Source organism: Pelodiscus sinensis, chromosome 32 (genome assembly GCF_049634645.1).
Source record: "Pelodiscus sinensis isolate JC-2024 chromosome 32, ASM4963464v1, whole genome shotgun sequence".
NCBI classification, from domain to species: Eukaryota; Metazoa; Chordata; order Testudines; family Trionychidae; genus Pelodiscus; species Pelodiscus sinensis.
The window spans coordinates 7520278-7536454 of record NC_134742.1 but is presented as its reverse complement, the minus strand read 5'-3'; the positions used below and the strand labels follow the sequence as shown (position 1 = coordinate 7536454).

Genomic DNA, 16177 nt, shown 5'->3' with positions numbered 1-16177 from the left:
TCTTTCCCCTCCCCGGCTGAGGCAGGGCAGGGGAAGGAAGGCAGGGCATGCTGGGCCCTAGGGGGAGCAGCAGGGCAGGCCAGGTGCTCCCAGGGAGCTGCTGAAGGGCAGGAATTCTCAGCAGGCCAGGGGCACAGCTGTGATGCTGTAAAGAGCCCAGCCCTAGAGGGTCAGGGGAGAAAGAGCCCAGCCAAGCCCTGGGACTTAAGCAGGGGCCTTTTGCTCTTCTAACATGGGCCCAACTGAGCTACCTCAGCAGGAGCTTCCCAGGTGCTTTGGTCACCACCTCAGGTGACTGGGGGGAGTCTCTCCACCGTAGCACACAAGGAAGAAGCTGTTGCAAGGGGCCCTGTGAGGTAAGATGAGTTTTGCCGGCTTCCCTCAGCTTGACTCGCTTCCTGCCTCATTCCTGCCTGGGGTCACCGGACCTGGAGATCATGGGTTTAAGTTCCACCTGGAGTAAAGACCTGCATTTCCCCCTGTCTACGGCAAAGTAAAGTGATGATTGAAGTGTATAAAGCATGTTCCCCGAAAAGCAGAGAGCCCGGCGCAAACAGCAGCCAGCTTAGCAAAAATCACAGCCCCCCACCTCTGTGAATTTCTGTTGTCACCCGCTGGTACCCAGCACGCATGGAGGAGAAGGGACAGAGCTAGGTCAAGGGAAGGTTCTGCCTCCTGCCTTCCTTCCCAGTAGCTTTCCAGTATGAACCAGCTGTGGGTGTTAGCACTGCCCCCTGCCTGGCCGTGCGATGGGATGAGTTACCTGGGCAGGGGGTGTCTCTGTATGGAGGCCTGAGTGTATTGTGATGTCATGCGTGACAACAACAAAGAATGTGGCTGCAGCATTCTTGTCCTGCCTCCAGTCCAACTGGTTGGCAACGGCTGGTGCCCAAGGATCTGAGAGACGTGAACTGAGCCTCTGTCAAGAACCTCAGGAAGCCGCTGTCCCCGCGGGCGTGAGAGAGGATGAGTCTGTACAGAAGGTAATTCCTGGAGTCTTTCCCTGCCCCCGAGAGCCCACCTTGGAGATTGGTGCCTCCTCGGCCTAGGACGGGTGGGGACAGGGGCTGCAACAGTCAGTTCCCAACACTCCGTTTTGATTTGACTCGGGGCATCTTCCCTTCTCCTTCTGCTTCAGCCTTTCCCGTGCTCCTGAGGCAGATGGGGATGATTTTCCCTCCCTGCCGACCAGTGGGGGTGAATTTCCATGTTTCTTACTTAAAGGGAACGTAGCAAAACACGAGTAGAATTTGGGTTTATTTCTCCATGGAGCTTATTCCTCTTGGAGGTGCCCCTAAGGCATCCCCTGCCTTCAGGATGGGTAGAGAAATGTTTGGTGTCAAGTAATGATTGTCCAATATCGATGTGTTCAGACAACATCCAGCTCAGAATGTACAGAATTAGAATAACAAAGTGCTATTTGAATTATATTGAAAGTGCTACAGCTCCATAGCCAGTCCCAAGCTCTCATGTGGGTGCTTCTCTCAGAAACTCAAAGCCCCATATGAATTCTCCTGTACTCCCTCCAGCCTATAAAATATCTGTGTAAATTCCCTCTGACATTCCATTTCAGGTAACGGGTTGAAATAAACTGCTACCTCATTTTGTCACGAGTCTCGGTGTGTTTTCTTTGTAATTTTTTGGTGACCTCAGTTCTGATTCGATGTTCTAAATAGTGTGTAAATCTCTTCATTGAATGCTCACTGGTTCTTTTCCCCCTGCTAACAAAATCCAGATTTTGAAATACTTGACAGGAATTAAACACATTTGCAGCTGATACTCTGTCCTTCCAGTGCTTCCACCCCGCTACTTAACAATCTTTTATTCCTTTTACTGGGTTTGATGGGAACAGAGGGTTCCTCATTTTCAGCTTGGCCCCTATCTGTAGCCAGAGTCCCAATATTCTGAGCACAAAGCTGTGAGGTTTGAGAGAAAGCCCAGCTGAGAATCATAGAAAATAGATGGGACCAGTGATCCCTCTAAGATTCTCCATCCACGAGTTTTGTCTTGTGCACCAAGAATGAGATCGTGTGCGCTTGTTTGGATTTGTGCCACTGTGGCACCAGCAGTTACTAACAAATACCTTAGATATATTTAAAATGTTATGGAAGAAAGAATACTACAACAAGGGATCGTTGGCAAGGTGCCTGACTTTAAATGTTTGTTTACTATGAAATCAAATACGTTGTTTTCAGCAACCATTTGGTATCTTACAGGTGTCCTGTTCCTCTGAGGCATAACACAAAACTGCTATTTCTTGGCATAGCAGACAAAATCTGTTATCATTTGTACTGACATATTAAATGAAAAATGTGCTACAGTTTATGCTTGAAATTAAAGATTATGTCTCTTGGCTTGATGCACATGAAAAAAACTTTCTACGGGCAAAAGTGTTAGAGTCTCTGTTGTTGTAACTTGTGAAACAAAAACTAAATCATTTAGTTTTAACACAAAAAATCACTTCATTTATTTGCTGTATGTAGAAGAGCACTAATCACAGTTCTTGTCTGTCTGTCACGTGATTTTCAATTGGACCCTCATGAGCACGTGCCGACCGCCCCCACCAGCTCCTGCAGCAGCTCCTGCAGGCATGTGCACGTGTGTGTGTGTGTATATGTGTGTGTGAGAGAGAGAGAGAGAGAGAGAGAGCTCACCGTGAGTTCTGGGTGTGTGAGTGATACCCCTGTGGCCTGCAGAGTGTGTGTGTCTGGGGGGGCTGCCCTAGACTAACTGCCACCAACTGGCGCCCTAGGAGATCAATGCAGTAGGCGCCCCCCCACCCCAAAGGCAGATATTGACTGAGGGTTTTGGTTCTGTGCTGGGGAGAGGGGGGTTGGGGATGGAGTTCTGTGGCTGGGGGCCTGGAGGTTGGGGTTGGGGGTTTGGGGATGGAGTTGGAGTGCTGGGGCTGGTGGCTGCAGGCCTGGGGATGGAGTTTGGGACCTGGGGGCTGGGGAGAAGGAACAGGGTGCCAGCCGGGGGACAGAGTCCCCTGCACTCGCCTCCTCCCAAGATCCCCCCCCCCCCAGAGAGAAACCCCCCATGTTCCTCCTCCCCCGGGACCGACCCCCCCGCATCCCTTCTCCCCTGGGGATGACCCTTTCTGCGGCCCAGGGGAACCCCCCGCCCCCACGCGTTCCTCCTCCTCCTCCACCCTTCCACGGCACAGGGGAAACACCCCCACCCCACCCGTGCACTCCCACTCCCAGGACTTTCCCCCTCCTGGCCGCAGGGAAGCCATGCTCCAGGTAAGGCACAGCAAAGGGAATGGGAAATGGAAGGGGCAGAGTTTAGAATTTGGCGCTCCATGCAAGTTGGCACCTTAGGCAGCTGCCTAGTATGCCTATAGGCACGGGCTGTGTGTGTGTATGTGTGAGTGAGTGAGTGAGAGAGAGAGATCATGGTGTCCTGCAATGTGTGTGTATGTCAGTATGCTTGTGAGATCACTGTGGCTTGTAGAGTATGTGTGTATGTGATCACTGTGTGTGTGTGACAGATATCGATCACTGTGCGGGGTGTGGGAGTGTGTGTAAGTGATCACCGAGGCACACTTAAGACCAAAATGACAAAAGTTTCTGCAGAGATAGTTTGGATATTCTAGAGAAAACTAAAGCCAGGCTCACAGACAGCACTGGAAGTTTGAAATGTTGCCCGTGTATCCACTAGTTGTGACACTGCATTGCATTGTGTGACGTAGTGGGGGTACCTGGCTGGTTTCTATGCTGCTGGCTCTGGGGTAACCCCCACTGGCTGCCGTGGGTACCACGACCCAGCAAAACAGGATGAGTCACTATGCAAACCAGTGGCCAGACACCCCCCATGGAGAGGAACAAAGGAAGGTGGAACGCTGCCCTGGCTGGGGGGCAGGGCTGGAAGGGAGTTAGTTAGTTGCTGGCTGTCTGGGAGCATGGAGGAGACAGCCTAGGGAAAGGGGCTGGAGTTTAGGGGCCCAGTCTCCCCCATCTCAAGGGGGCCTGAGGCATCCTAGCCCAGCTCTGTGACCAGATTACATCTGTGCTGTGCTGTATCCTGGAGAGGCAATAAACTTCCTCTATTCCACCGGCTGGTGCAGTCTGCTTGTGCCATTTTGGGGTGCAGGAGACGGGGGACCCCCAATGCGCCGTCACACATTGTCCTACATTCTGTCACCATAAAGTCCCCATTTCCTGCAAATTTGTCATGAGCTTTGCTTCATTATGTCTCTGCAATGATTTATTTGTAACCCTTGTTCTGGTTTGCAATGAACTCCTTCTCCTCCTCTGTGGTCTTTCGGCTGATGATTTCACTTGACTACTGCCCCAAATTGTTCTGTATTTGTTAGCTCGCTTGCTAATGATTTCAGTGCCAAATTCATCCCTGAATTGATGTGTGGAAAGTGAGGCAAAGCTGCCCGTTCATTTAGTCCATTCTCTGGAAACCTCTTATGCAGAGGCTTACACAGCAGGGAGATGAAACATAGAACAGGTTCACTGCTGAATGTTCATCGGTTGTGCTTGATTTGGTTTGATTTTTCACACTGTTGCTCCAAGAGACTGTTTTACCGAGATCCTGCCCTCTCATCCTGTGGATCTGAGCCCTTGCTAATTTTACAGCTTCATTTGTTGTTAAAGCTTCACTTCTGCCAGCGTCTGGTCAGTTCTGCTAATTTGCATGAAACATCATATAATACAGCTGCAGTGACGTGGCAATTAGTGTCAGAGATCTTATTCAGGCAGCACTTTGTTAATGGGTCATTATTTTCTCAGATTTCTTGTTCCAAATATTTAAGAAGGGGCTCATAATTACACAGCCAAATGTCTAGATAGCCACCGTACTTCAGTTAGAGGTTTCAACAATACAGTCTCATTTTCTGTGACATTTGCTCTTTCCTCAAATTGTCCTCCTTGGACTGAGGAGCTGCAAAAGACCCTATAAACGGTCTTAAAAAGGGTCTCTCCTTTCTTCAGCATTGGCACTTGGTTCCACGCATCCGCTAAACCCAGGTCTTCTCGATGTGCCACGCAGGGTTGTGCTGTTAAATATGGGATGCCCTGCTTGAGTTGTGTGGCAACACCATTGTTTTTCCCTAGTATGACTGAAGTGAACATCACTGTTTCATCACAGCCCGCTTATTCAGGCTGTCAGAGGCTTAGACAGCAGCGGTAACAGCTTGTGCATTACAAGCAGATCATTGACTAATTCCACCAAACACAGTCTTCTGCCCTGCCCTGCCCATGCTACACCTCTGAACTTGAAGCAAATGATAAGCAAGTTGGTGACAGGAATCGCTGCGCTTTCATCAGTAATAAGCGTATGGTAGGAAGACAGGTGAATAGCTGTCACAATTCTGAATGGACAATGATGTCAATTGACTCCAAAACCTCAAAAGCAGAGTTTTTTCTGTGCCAGCTTGTACATGCTGGTGCGTTCCCATGTGGAGCTGTTCATTTGTATTGGAAGCAGAAAATTATCCATGAGAATTTTTATTTCTTCTGGCTTTAAATGTTTTCTTTCCTTCAGTTCCAGTCTCTTCTGTTTCTCATTCGAGGTTTCTAAGAGCATACTTCACAGGTCAAATCCCAGGGGATGAGAATTTCTGCTCCTAAGAATATGTACAGCAGATTCACGACTTTGGCATGCAAAATCGTCCTCTTGTAGTTCAACGGCCTCTCCATTCCCATTTGTGTCCTGGGGAGAAGAAGCTGGATATTGTAGCCTTAGCACAAGTTTAGAAGGTCAAGTCCACATCAGCACTGTACAGGAACATGTCTCTCCTCTGTACACAGATCTTGCCTTTAGATCATTGAGATTCTGCTTCATCTCTTTCATTCAGCCATTCTCCTTTGAGCGTGGGGCAGCATTTCTTAGGGTTTCCCGCTGTGTTGGTTGATGCTCTTTGCCTTCATTTACAAATGACTGTTATATGCTCCATTATATTTCCTGGCATAGAAGTTAAGCCGAGTGGTCTCTACTTTCTTGGGTTGTTCCTATTTTCCCTTTTATAGATAGACACTGTATTTGCCCATTTCCAGTCTTCTGGTATCTCTCCCAACCTTCATGACCTTTCAAAGACGATAGCTAAAGGCTCAGATATCTCCTCTATCAACTCCTTGAGCATTCTAGGATGTTTCATCCATCCCTGGTGACCTGAAGACATTTAATTTTTCTTACTAATTTTTCATTTCTTTTGTTTTTTAGTTTAACTTCTAAACCTTCCCCATTCCCACTAGCATCCACTACCCTAGGCATCTCGTGGTCATCAAACTTGTTGGTGAAAACTGAAACAAAGTGTCAGTAATCACCTCTGTCATTTCCAGGTTTCCTGTTATTGTTTCTCCCTCCTCACTGAGCAATGGGCCTACCCTGACCTTTGTCTTCCTCTTGCTTCTCACATATTTGTAAAATCTCTTTTTGTTACCCTTTCTGTCTCTAGCTAGACTGAATTAGTTTTGTGCATTCGCCTTTCTCATGTGGCCCTGCCTAGATGTGTTGTTTTCTTGTATTCATCCTTTTTTATTTGACCTAGTTTCTACCTTTTATACAACTCCTTTTTAATTTCTGGATCGTGTAAGAGCTCCTGGTGAAGCCAAGGTGGTTTCTTCCTGTACTTTCCATCTTTCCTGCTCAGTGGAATAGTTTGCTTTTGGGCCCTAATAATGTCCCTTGGACAAACTGCCAGTTGTCTTCCGCTCTTTTTCCTCTTCATCTTGCTTCCCATGTGAAACTTACATACCACCTCTCCGAGATTACTAAAATCTGCCTTCCTGAAATCCATTGTCTCTATTTTGCTTTTCTCTCTTCTACCTTAGAATCGGGACCTCTATGATTTCATGATCTCTATCACCCAAGCTGCCTTCCACTTTCAAATTTCAACCAGTTCCTCTCTATTTGTTGAAATCAAATCTAGAGCAGCTTTCTCAGCCTTCTGAAATAAAAAATTGTCTCCAATGCAGTCCAGGAATGTATTGGCTAATCTGTGCCTTGCTGTGTTAATCTCCCAACATGTGTATGGATCGTTGAAGTCCCCCATCACCACCAAATCCTGTGCTTTGGGATGTTTTCGTGAATTCTTTTAAAACAGCCTCATCCACCTAGAATCATCGAATCCTAGGGCTGGAAGAGACTTTAGGAGGTTATTGAGTCCAGCCCACTGCCCAATACAGGAGCAACCCCAACTCAATCATCCCAGCCAGGGCTTTGTCAAACCAGGGCTTACAAAGCTCTAGGGATGGAGATTCCACCCCCTCCCGAGGTAACGGATTCCAGTGCTTCACAACTCTCCTAGTAAAATAGTTTTTCCTAATAGCCAACGTAGACCGGCCCCGCTGTAACTTGAGACCATTGCTCCTTGTTCAGTCTTCCATCACTACCGAGAACAGCCTCTCTCCATCCACTTTGGAATCTCTCTACAGGAAGTTGCAGGCTGCTACCAAATCCCCCCTCACTCTTCTCTTCTGTAGACTAAATAAGCCCAAATCCCTCAGTCTCTCCTCATAGGCCATGTGCTCCAGCCCCCTCATCATTTTGGTTGCCCTTGGCTGGATCCTCTCCAATGTGTCCACATCCTTTCTGTAGTGGGTGACACAGAACTGGATGCAATACTCCAGATGTGGCCTCACCAGGGTCGAATAAAGAGGAATACAGGCAGTCCCCGAGTTACGCGGATCTGACTTACGTCGGATCCGCACTTACGAATGGGGCTTTCTCGCCTCGGAGCTCGCAGGCGGCGGGACCACCCAGAGCTCAGCGGTCCCGCCACCTCGACCTCCGGGGAGAGAAAAGCTGCTCCGGGTGCCCCTGGTCTGCTGGGGACCGTCTCCAGCAGACCAGGGGCACCGGGAGCAAAGCCGCAGCCATGGCGGGGTACCGCGCTTCTGAGGCTTGTGGACCCTGGGGCAGAGCAGCTGGGGTGCTGCCGGTTGATCCCGCAGCGCCGCTCTGGGCACTACTGGACCAACCCGGTAGCACCGCAGCTGCTCTGCCTCGGGCTTCCTGATTCAGCTGCTGATCAGTTTCAGCAGCAGCTGACTTGGGGACGCTTGGGGTTCTTTAGTTGAATCTGTATGTAAGTCAGAACTGGCGGCTGAATCTGGACGCCAGTTCCGACTTACATACAGATTCAACTTAAGAACAAACCTACAGTCCCTATCTTGTACGTAACCCGGGGACTGCCTGTAATCGCTTTTCTAGATCTGCTGGCAATGCTCCTCCTAATGCTCCCTAAGAGGCCATTAGCCTCTTGGCTCCAAGAGCAAATTGTTAACTCATACGCAGCTTCTCATCCACTGTAATGCCCAGGTCCTTTTCTGCCAAACTGCTACTTAGCCAGTCGGTCCCCAGCCTGTAACAGTGCTCTGGATTCTTCTGTCCCAAGTGAAGGACTCTACAGTCATCCTTGTTGAACCTCATTAGATTTGTTTTGGCCCAATCTTCCAATTTGTGTAGGTCAATCTGGACCCTATCCCTGTCCTCTAGTGTATCTATCTCTCCTCCTAGCTTAGTGTCATCTGCAAACTTGCAATCCATCCCCACATCCAAGTCATTAATAAAGATGTTGAAAAAATCCGGCCCTAGAACCAATGCTTGGGGCTTTCCTCTTGAAATTGATCGCCATCCAGACATCAAGCAATTTATCACTAGCTATTGGGCCCGACAATCTAGCTCACTTTATATCCACATTACAGTCCATATGTTCAATCCATACTTCCTTAACTGCTGGCAAGAATATTGTGGGAGATCAAATGAAAAGTTTTGGTAAGTCAAGGTATATCACATCCACTGACTTCCCCATGTCCACGGAGCCAGTTACCTCATCATAGAAGCTAATCAGATTGGTGACGCACGACTTGCCCTTTGGGAATTCATGTTGACTATTCCTGATCACTTTCCTCTTTTTTAAGTACTTCAAAATGGATTCTTTGAGGATGCCCGCCATGCTTTTTCTGGGGACTGAGATAAGGCAGACTGGTCTGTAGTTCACTGGATTGTCCTTTTCCCCTTTTAAAAGATAGACACTGCATTTCCTTTTTTCCAGTCATCCAGGATCGCTTCAAATCTCTGAGTTTTCAAAAATAATGGCCAGTTCTGCAATGACATTTGCCAACTCCCTCAGTATCCTCGGATGTGTTAAATCCAGATCCATAGATTTGTGTATTTTTAGCTTTTCTAAATATTTCTTAACCTGTTCATTTTCCACGGAGGGCTGCCCAGCTCCTTCCCATACTGTCTTGCCTAGTGCAATAATCTATGAGCTGACTTTCTTTGGGAAGACAGAGGCAAAGAAAGCATTGAGTACTTCAGCTTTTCCCACATCACCTGTCATTAGGTTACCTCCCTCATGCAGTAAGTGCCCCACGCCATCTCTGAGCACCTTCTAATTGCTAACATGCTGTGACGGACCGGGCCATGTCTGGGCACAGCTGAAGGCATCTGCTCAGGGTGAATTGCTCAAATTCGGTGCTCCTTACAGCCCCCAGACTGGAGACCTTCCCAAACAGGCCACAAACCAGTCCCACAGAGCACTTCAGCAGCCTGCCTGAAGCCTCACGAGCAAAACTCCTCCGACACCCCAGCGATATCCGTGCCCCACATGGCCCCGGGCCTCATACACAGGTGAGGGGTCTTAGAACCCAATCCCACCTACCCTGAGCAAGTTCTGTCCGGTTCCAATAAACCAGCCACAGATCCCTGGTCAATTTACCCTCTGGACCTTACCCACAAATCACGCTGGGCCAATCCTTTAGCATCTAACTTCTAAAGGTTTATTGCTACCAGAAAGAAAAGCATGAGAGTGAGGTTGCTAAAGTATCATACGTTCCGTGCATCGAATCTCCCAGTTTTCGATGCAGGCTCTAGCAGAGATTAGAAGTCCTTGTTGCACATCCTAGGACCAGGACGGGTCCACAGTTCTTTCTGGCTCTTCAATCCCTGCACTGCTGCCTCTGGGATGAAGTGCTGAGCTGAGTACCAAGATGGAGTGGACCACATGGCATATTTATATACCTCCTTCCTGGGCTCTTCTTGGCTGCAGCAGCTCACCTGGCACAATATCCCTGTGTTCCCTGCTGGCAGCCCTTAGGTGTCAGGCCTCATTCTTGAGGTGTATTCTTGGCCTATTGAGTGCCATTGTTCCACACAGCCTCGCTAATTAGCATGTCCATAGGCCAGGCTCTGCCCAATGCTCAAGCACATTCAGAGAAATATTCAGTATCCATACAAAGTACAGTAAAACTCCATTGGTCCGGCATCTGATGGTCCGGCACTCCTGATGGTCCAGCACCATCAGGAACCCGGAAGTGCTCCGGGCAGCTGGACCATTGGAACTGGTCTGCCCCCGGCTTTCCTGATTCAGATGCTGCTGAAACTGACCAGCGGCTGAATCGGGGAAGCTGGGGGCAGAGCAGTTGGAGTGCTGCCCGGTAGGTCCCATAGCGCTGCCCCTTGGGGCTGCGGGACCAACCGGCAGCACCCCAGCTGCTCTGCCCCAGGCATCCCCCAGAGCAGCTGGGGTGCTGCCGGGTTGGTCTCGCAGCGCCAAGGGGCGGCGCTACCCGACCAACCCGGCAGCACCCAGGCTGCTCTGCTGCAGGGGTCCCAATTCAGCTGCTGCTGAAACTGACGAGCAGCAGCTGAATCGGGGATGCCTGGAGCAGAGCCGGACCATTGGAAGGGGGGGGCTAAGATGGGTGTGGGGTGGCATCTCCCCCCATCCGACCTCTCATAGCCCCCCCTTCCAATAGTCCGGTATAGCTGATAATCCGGCATCCCCTGGGTCCTAAAGGTATCGGATTATCAGAAGTTTACTGTACATGCTTATAATTTCACACACAGACATTGTATAATCACATGACTAGCGTACATAAGATTAGCAGACAGTAAACTTCTATTCAACACCTCACATGGCCCCCTTTATACCACTTTTGGGGCAAACACATCCCCATGGGTGCAGCAGTGATCTGGCTGCTCCCCTCAAAATCCAGGAACGTGACACATGCCTGTAGAAACCTTTCTAGTTACCCGTCACATCCCTTGCTAGCTACAAATCCAATTGTGCTTTTTCCTTCAGGACGACTCCCTGGCATTCTCAAGTATATTTAGACTCCTCCCAAGTCATCTCCCCAAGTTTCCACTTCTTATAAACTTCCTGTTTGTGTTTAAGATCACGAAGGATTTCCCTGCTAAGCCCATCTGGTTGTCCACCATATTTGCTTTTGTTACTGTGCATCGGGATGCTTTGGTCTTGTGCCTTCAATAAGGCTTCTTTAAAATCCTGCCAGCTCTCCTGGACTCCTTTCTGCTTCAAGTTAGCACCTCAGGGAATCCTGCCCATCACTTCCCTGAGGGAGCCAAGTCTGCTTTTCTGAAGTCCAGTCCCCTCTTCTGCCTGGGTTGGTGGGCTGGAGTGGACCCCTAGCATGACATCACCCCTCTTTTTACCTCTTTTTACCTAACCCAGACACTCTTAACAAGTCTGTCTCCTATGCCTATCTCCACCTCAGCCCCGTGTACATTCTTAATGGATAAGGCAACACCTCCTCCCTTTTATCCCTGCCTGTCAGTCCTGGGCAAGCTGTACCCTTCGGTATCAATATTCCAATTGTGTGTATTATCCCACCAAGTCTCTGTGATACCAACTGTGTCATCCTTGTGTTTCTTTATTAGCACTTCAAGTTCTTCCTGCCTATTCCCCGTCCTCCTTGCCTTTGTACACCGGCATCTAAGATACCGATTGGATTTTGCCCCCTCACTTCTGCCTTGTCCCTCCTTTCTCCCTGCTATTATAGCCCATGCTCTCACCCATTTCCAACCCATCTCCCAGGTCTCCATGTTTTTCATTTGCCTGTGGGCTTTGGCCACCTGTCCCCATCAAAACTAGTTTAAAGCCCTTCTCACTAGGTTTGCCACTCTGTGACCAAATACTCTCTTCCCCTTCCTCGAAATGTGAACCCCATATCTGCTCAGCAGTCCTTCTTCTTGGGACAGCGTCCTGTGGTCAAGGAGGCCAAAGCCCTCTTGGTGGCACCATCTTTACTGCCAGGCACTCACCTCCATGATGTACCTGTCTCTGCCTGGGCCCCGAAAATTGACAGGAAGGACTAAGGAGAACACCACCTGTGCACCAGACTCCTTCACTTGTGCTCCCACAGCCCCGTAGTCACCCTTGCTCCTCTCAAGGTCACACCTTGCAGTGTCATTAGGGCCCACATAGATGAGAAGCAGGGGGTAATAGTCAGGAGGTTGGATATTCCTCAGCAATGCCTCCGTAATGTCTGGGATATGGGCCCCTGGCAGGCGGCATACCTCCCCAGATGACATGTCAGGGCAACAGATGGGTGCCTCAGGGGTGATTCCTTCTTTCCCTTATTCAAAACAACATAACAGTTCTCTGGAGCGATAGTGGAAGGGTCAGTAGCACATGATACAAAACACCAGACTGAAAAGAAGGAAATAGCTCATTGAGTTTTGCCACCAAAGGCAAATCAAGTAGAAAACACTCAGGAGGATTTCACAAAAGCATGTTGCAAGTCTGTACAAAGCAAAACTGACTCCAAAAGGATCAGTTTCTGAGGCCCAGTGAGATTCAGAAGTGCTTAAGAACAATCTATAATACATCTGATTTCACTGAACAATTACTATTTGCTGTGGTAGCTTCTAAAAGATAGTAACTATCTGGATTTCATCTGCTGAAGCCCAGAAAGGCACTACCCAGTGAATCACAGCTAGAATCCAAAATAATTCCAGTTAGATAGGCCAGTTTCTTCTGCCTCTTTGTCAACTTCCCAAAATAACAAATCCAAATCCTGTACAGTTTAGAGTAGCAGTAATGTTAACTTAGTTAACCCACATGGCCCCTCCCTGGGAGCAGCTCAGAAGCCACCATGCCACCCGGGCCCCACAACCAGCCCTGGGGACAGCAGAGAGATGCCAGGCTCAGTCTCCTACCCCCACTGAACCCACCACTAGCAACAGCTTCCCTTCCACCAGTAGGACGGCGACTGCAGGCCCAAAGCCCGTTAAGAGCAAATGGAGGATGAACTTCAGCCACTTCTATAGCTTGAGGGTCATCAGCCCCTAGAGTCCCAGGCTGTAAGGCCAGAAGGCACAGCCCTGCTCCCCGAGTCTGAGCTCCTGCACCACACAGGCCCTAGAAATTCCCCACAAGAATTCCTGTCACCCACAGCCCCATGTGTCTTCACCTTTGACTGGGTTCTATGGACCAGTTCTGGCTCTTAGAGAAGCGGATGGTTTCAATAGAGTGCTCTTGTATCTGAATCCTGGCAGATTAATGTCTTGCCTTTCCAGGACTGAAAAACCCATTGGCTCCTTCTTTTTCTTCCAGGCTGTGTTCCTTCTTTGGAAGACTCACCTCAAGGGAGCACAGACACAGCCGAGTGCTCCGGGTGGTGGTCCAACCTGCAGCAGCCGAGGCATGCGTCGGCCTCAGCCCGCAGGATCAGGCCTTGCCAGAGGAGCCCAAGAGAACCAGAGGCTCCTGGAAGATCCTGTCAGGCATAAGAAGACTCTGTGCCTGTAGCCAGTGTGGCAGCTCCCTGGCAGAGGCTGAGGAGGAGAGAAGAGCTTCCTCTCCCAGGCGGTGGACACACTTCTCCCTGAAGAAGAGGAAGAAGAGGAAGAAGAACTCAGCGGAGAAGCAGGAGGAGCCAGAGGAGGAGAAACCACCGGAGAGCCCAGACAAAAACCAGCTGGATCTCACAGGTGAGGATACAACCCACCCGGTGAGAGGGGAGCATGTGAGGGACACTGACCCCAGTCACTGTACAAGCCTTGAGCGTTAGGGCCGTCTCATGGGACAGCGATGGGCTCCTCAGAGGCTGGAATCCATCGAGTGCCAGACGCTCTGGCAGAGGGGGGCAAGTCCCTCCCTGAAGTGGGAAGAACAGACAATGGCAGGGCACAGCTCTCTGGGGGTCTGGCATCCCCAGCCTAGTCCAGCACCTCCCTCCCTTCCAGATACCCTACCCCAGCCGGCTCCTGCACCTTCCCTCCTGTTCAGACCTCAGTGCCTCCAGCACCCAAACTCCCAGGCCGCTCCAGCACCCTACCCCCCACCCACACTTCCACCCTTACTCCCTCCTGCGCCACTATCCTTATCCCATGCCCTGGCAGTCACCTCCCGCACACCAAGCCCCTCATCTTGGCCTCACCCCAAAAGCTAGGGCAGGTCATACAAATCTCTTATCGCGGGTACGGAAAAGAGGTAAACTGGCCCATAGGAATCCTTGAACTCTGGTCCTTTCTTGTCTCCCTCCGCTCCCAATCGGGCTGGAGCAGCAGAGGGGTGAATCCTAACCCCAACGCCCCCCCCCCCCCCCGGCCCTTTTGCTTAATTATTTTGATTTTGATTAATAATGTTTCCTTTCTTACCAGTTATACACCTCCCAGCCCCGTGTTATAGCTCCAGTCACCTTTTTTTCTGCCTGGATCCTCTATTTTGGGAGTTGGGCCCAGAAGGCTCAAGCCAGTCCCCACCCCCCTTCAATCTCCCCAGCAGGCCACCCAGCCTCTCCTGGAAATGGCTTGGGGAGCCACAGTACAAATTTTGACTCAAGCAGGGGAGGGGGCTGCTCAGCTCCAAAAGTTTGAAACAGGAGCTCGGGCAGGGAGGGGGTAGCTCAGGGTGTAGAAAGAGGAGCAGCGAGGGGCTGTGTGTGAACAGGGGGTAACTACGTGCTGTGCCATGAGGGCTCCCCTGCAGCCCCTGTTCCCGGAGGGCTCTGGTGGCCACGGAGCCAGGTCCCCTCTCACCGGCTGTCAGACAAGGGGGTAGGAGCAGTGTTCCCGCTAAGATTTTCCAACCTTGGGCCGACTGAATTTTCTCATGTGCAACACCAATATCGCGGTGGTGTGTGGTGTGTGGACCCAAACCCGTGGGTATAAATATGTATTTTCAATAGGCCGTGGGTGTGGAAGAAAATATATTGGGTGAGAATTGGGGAGAGCAGGGGCAAAGGAGCAGGCAGAGAATAAACAGAACTGAATGATCATCAGGGGAGTGTAACGGGAGAAAACAGGATCCCTGCTGGGTCAATTCCCCAACGGGAGGCAGGGGAGGAGGAGGGTGCGAGGGAGGCTGCTGCCCTGTTAGCAGTTCACCGGGCGGGGGAAGACTTGGAGCAAAGTAGAGAAGTTGGCCTGATCTGAAGGCGCCTGTAACCTCCCCAGCTTTTCCCATGTGGGCGGTGGCAGCCAATGCAGCACAATTGATCCCTCCTCCCCTTCAGCATGGTCTGGGTCACATGATCCCTCAAGTACGTCCTGGCTCCCTGATTTGCTCCCCCAGCCAGTACAGACCCTGCAGGGGGCTGGGAGGGGTGGGGGGACCGGGGTGGAGGCTGGAGGCAGGACACCCTCCTCCACCACAAGACAGCGAGTGCCCCATGTCCTTCCCCAGCCAATCAGGAAAGGGATTCGCACGCAGCTTCCAGGGAACCTTGGATGGGAGCCGAGGGGCAGCTCCAACCCCCTGCGCCAGCAGCAGCTGCTGGAGAGGAGGGAACAGAACCGTTAAAAAGGGACCAGGGGTCACCCCGTCCAAAGATCGCAACAGCTCTCAACTGGGAACTGGGCTGGGCTGGGCCATCACTTCCTGGGGCGTCACGCGGGAAATGAGGCCTGTTCCCATCACTGCAGGAAGGGGGTGAGGGCCGGGGAGAGGAGAACGCACCGTGGGAGAGACTCTGCCCCTAGGGGAGAGGAAGCCCAGTGGGGAGAGCCCCCAGCTGAGAGTCATGGGAGCGGCGCTCTCTGCTCGGCCCTGCAAGCACCTTGCTGTGTGACCCTGGGCGAGTCACGTCAGGGCTCTGGGCCCCGTGTCCTGCTGTCGCCCAGGGGTAACACATTCAAACCAGCGCGTCTCCTCTGCTCCAGGGGTGGAGAACGAGCTCTCCCAGAAGACGCCCAACGGGGCAGAAGAGAGCGAAGAGGAGGAGGAACCAGACCGCCGGCCCATCCCATTAGCACAGAGCAGCTCCCACATGACTATGGTAATGAGGCTTGTGACTGAGCCAATGGGAAGCATCCCCTGCGGGGCGAGTGTCTATGTGCCGGAGCCGGTGTCTCTCAGAGGAGAACGCCCACCCCCCCCCTCCGGCTCAGGGACCAAAAGGAAACACTCCTACGTGTGACCAGCTCCCTGGAGCAAAGCCTTGTAATATGGGGGCTTTGTGGGAGCATCACG

General features: G+C 50.9%; 1 protein-coding gene across 1 annotated transcript; it reads left to right on the top strand.

Annotated features, from left to right (window-relative positions):
* Positions 1-437: 437 nt before the first annotated feature.
* On the top strand, positions 438-16124 carry LOC142823083 (uncharacterized). Its single transcript, XM_075913373.1, has 3 exons — positions 438-493; positions 13319-13695; positions 15868-16124. Exons 1-3 carry the CDS (start codon positions 438-440, stop codon positions 16122-16124), a joined length of 690 nt encoding a protein of 229 aa, XP_075769488.1.
* The last annotated feature ends 53 nt before the right edge of the window (positions 16125-16177 follow it).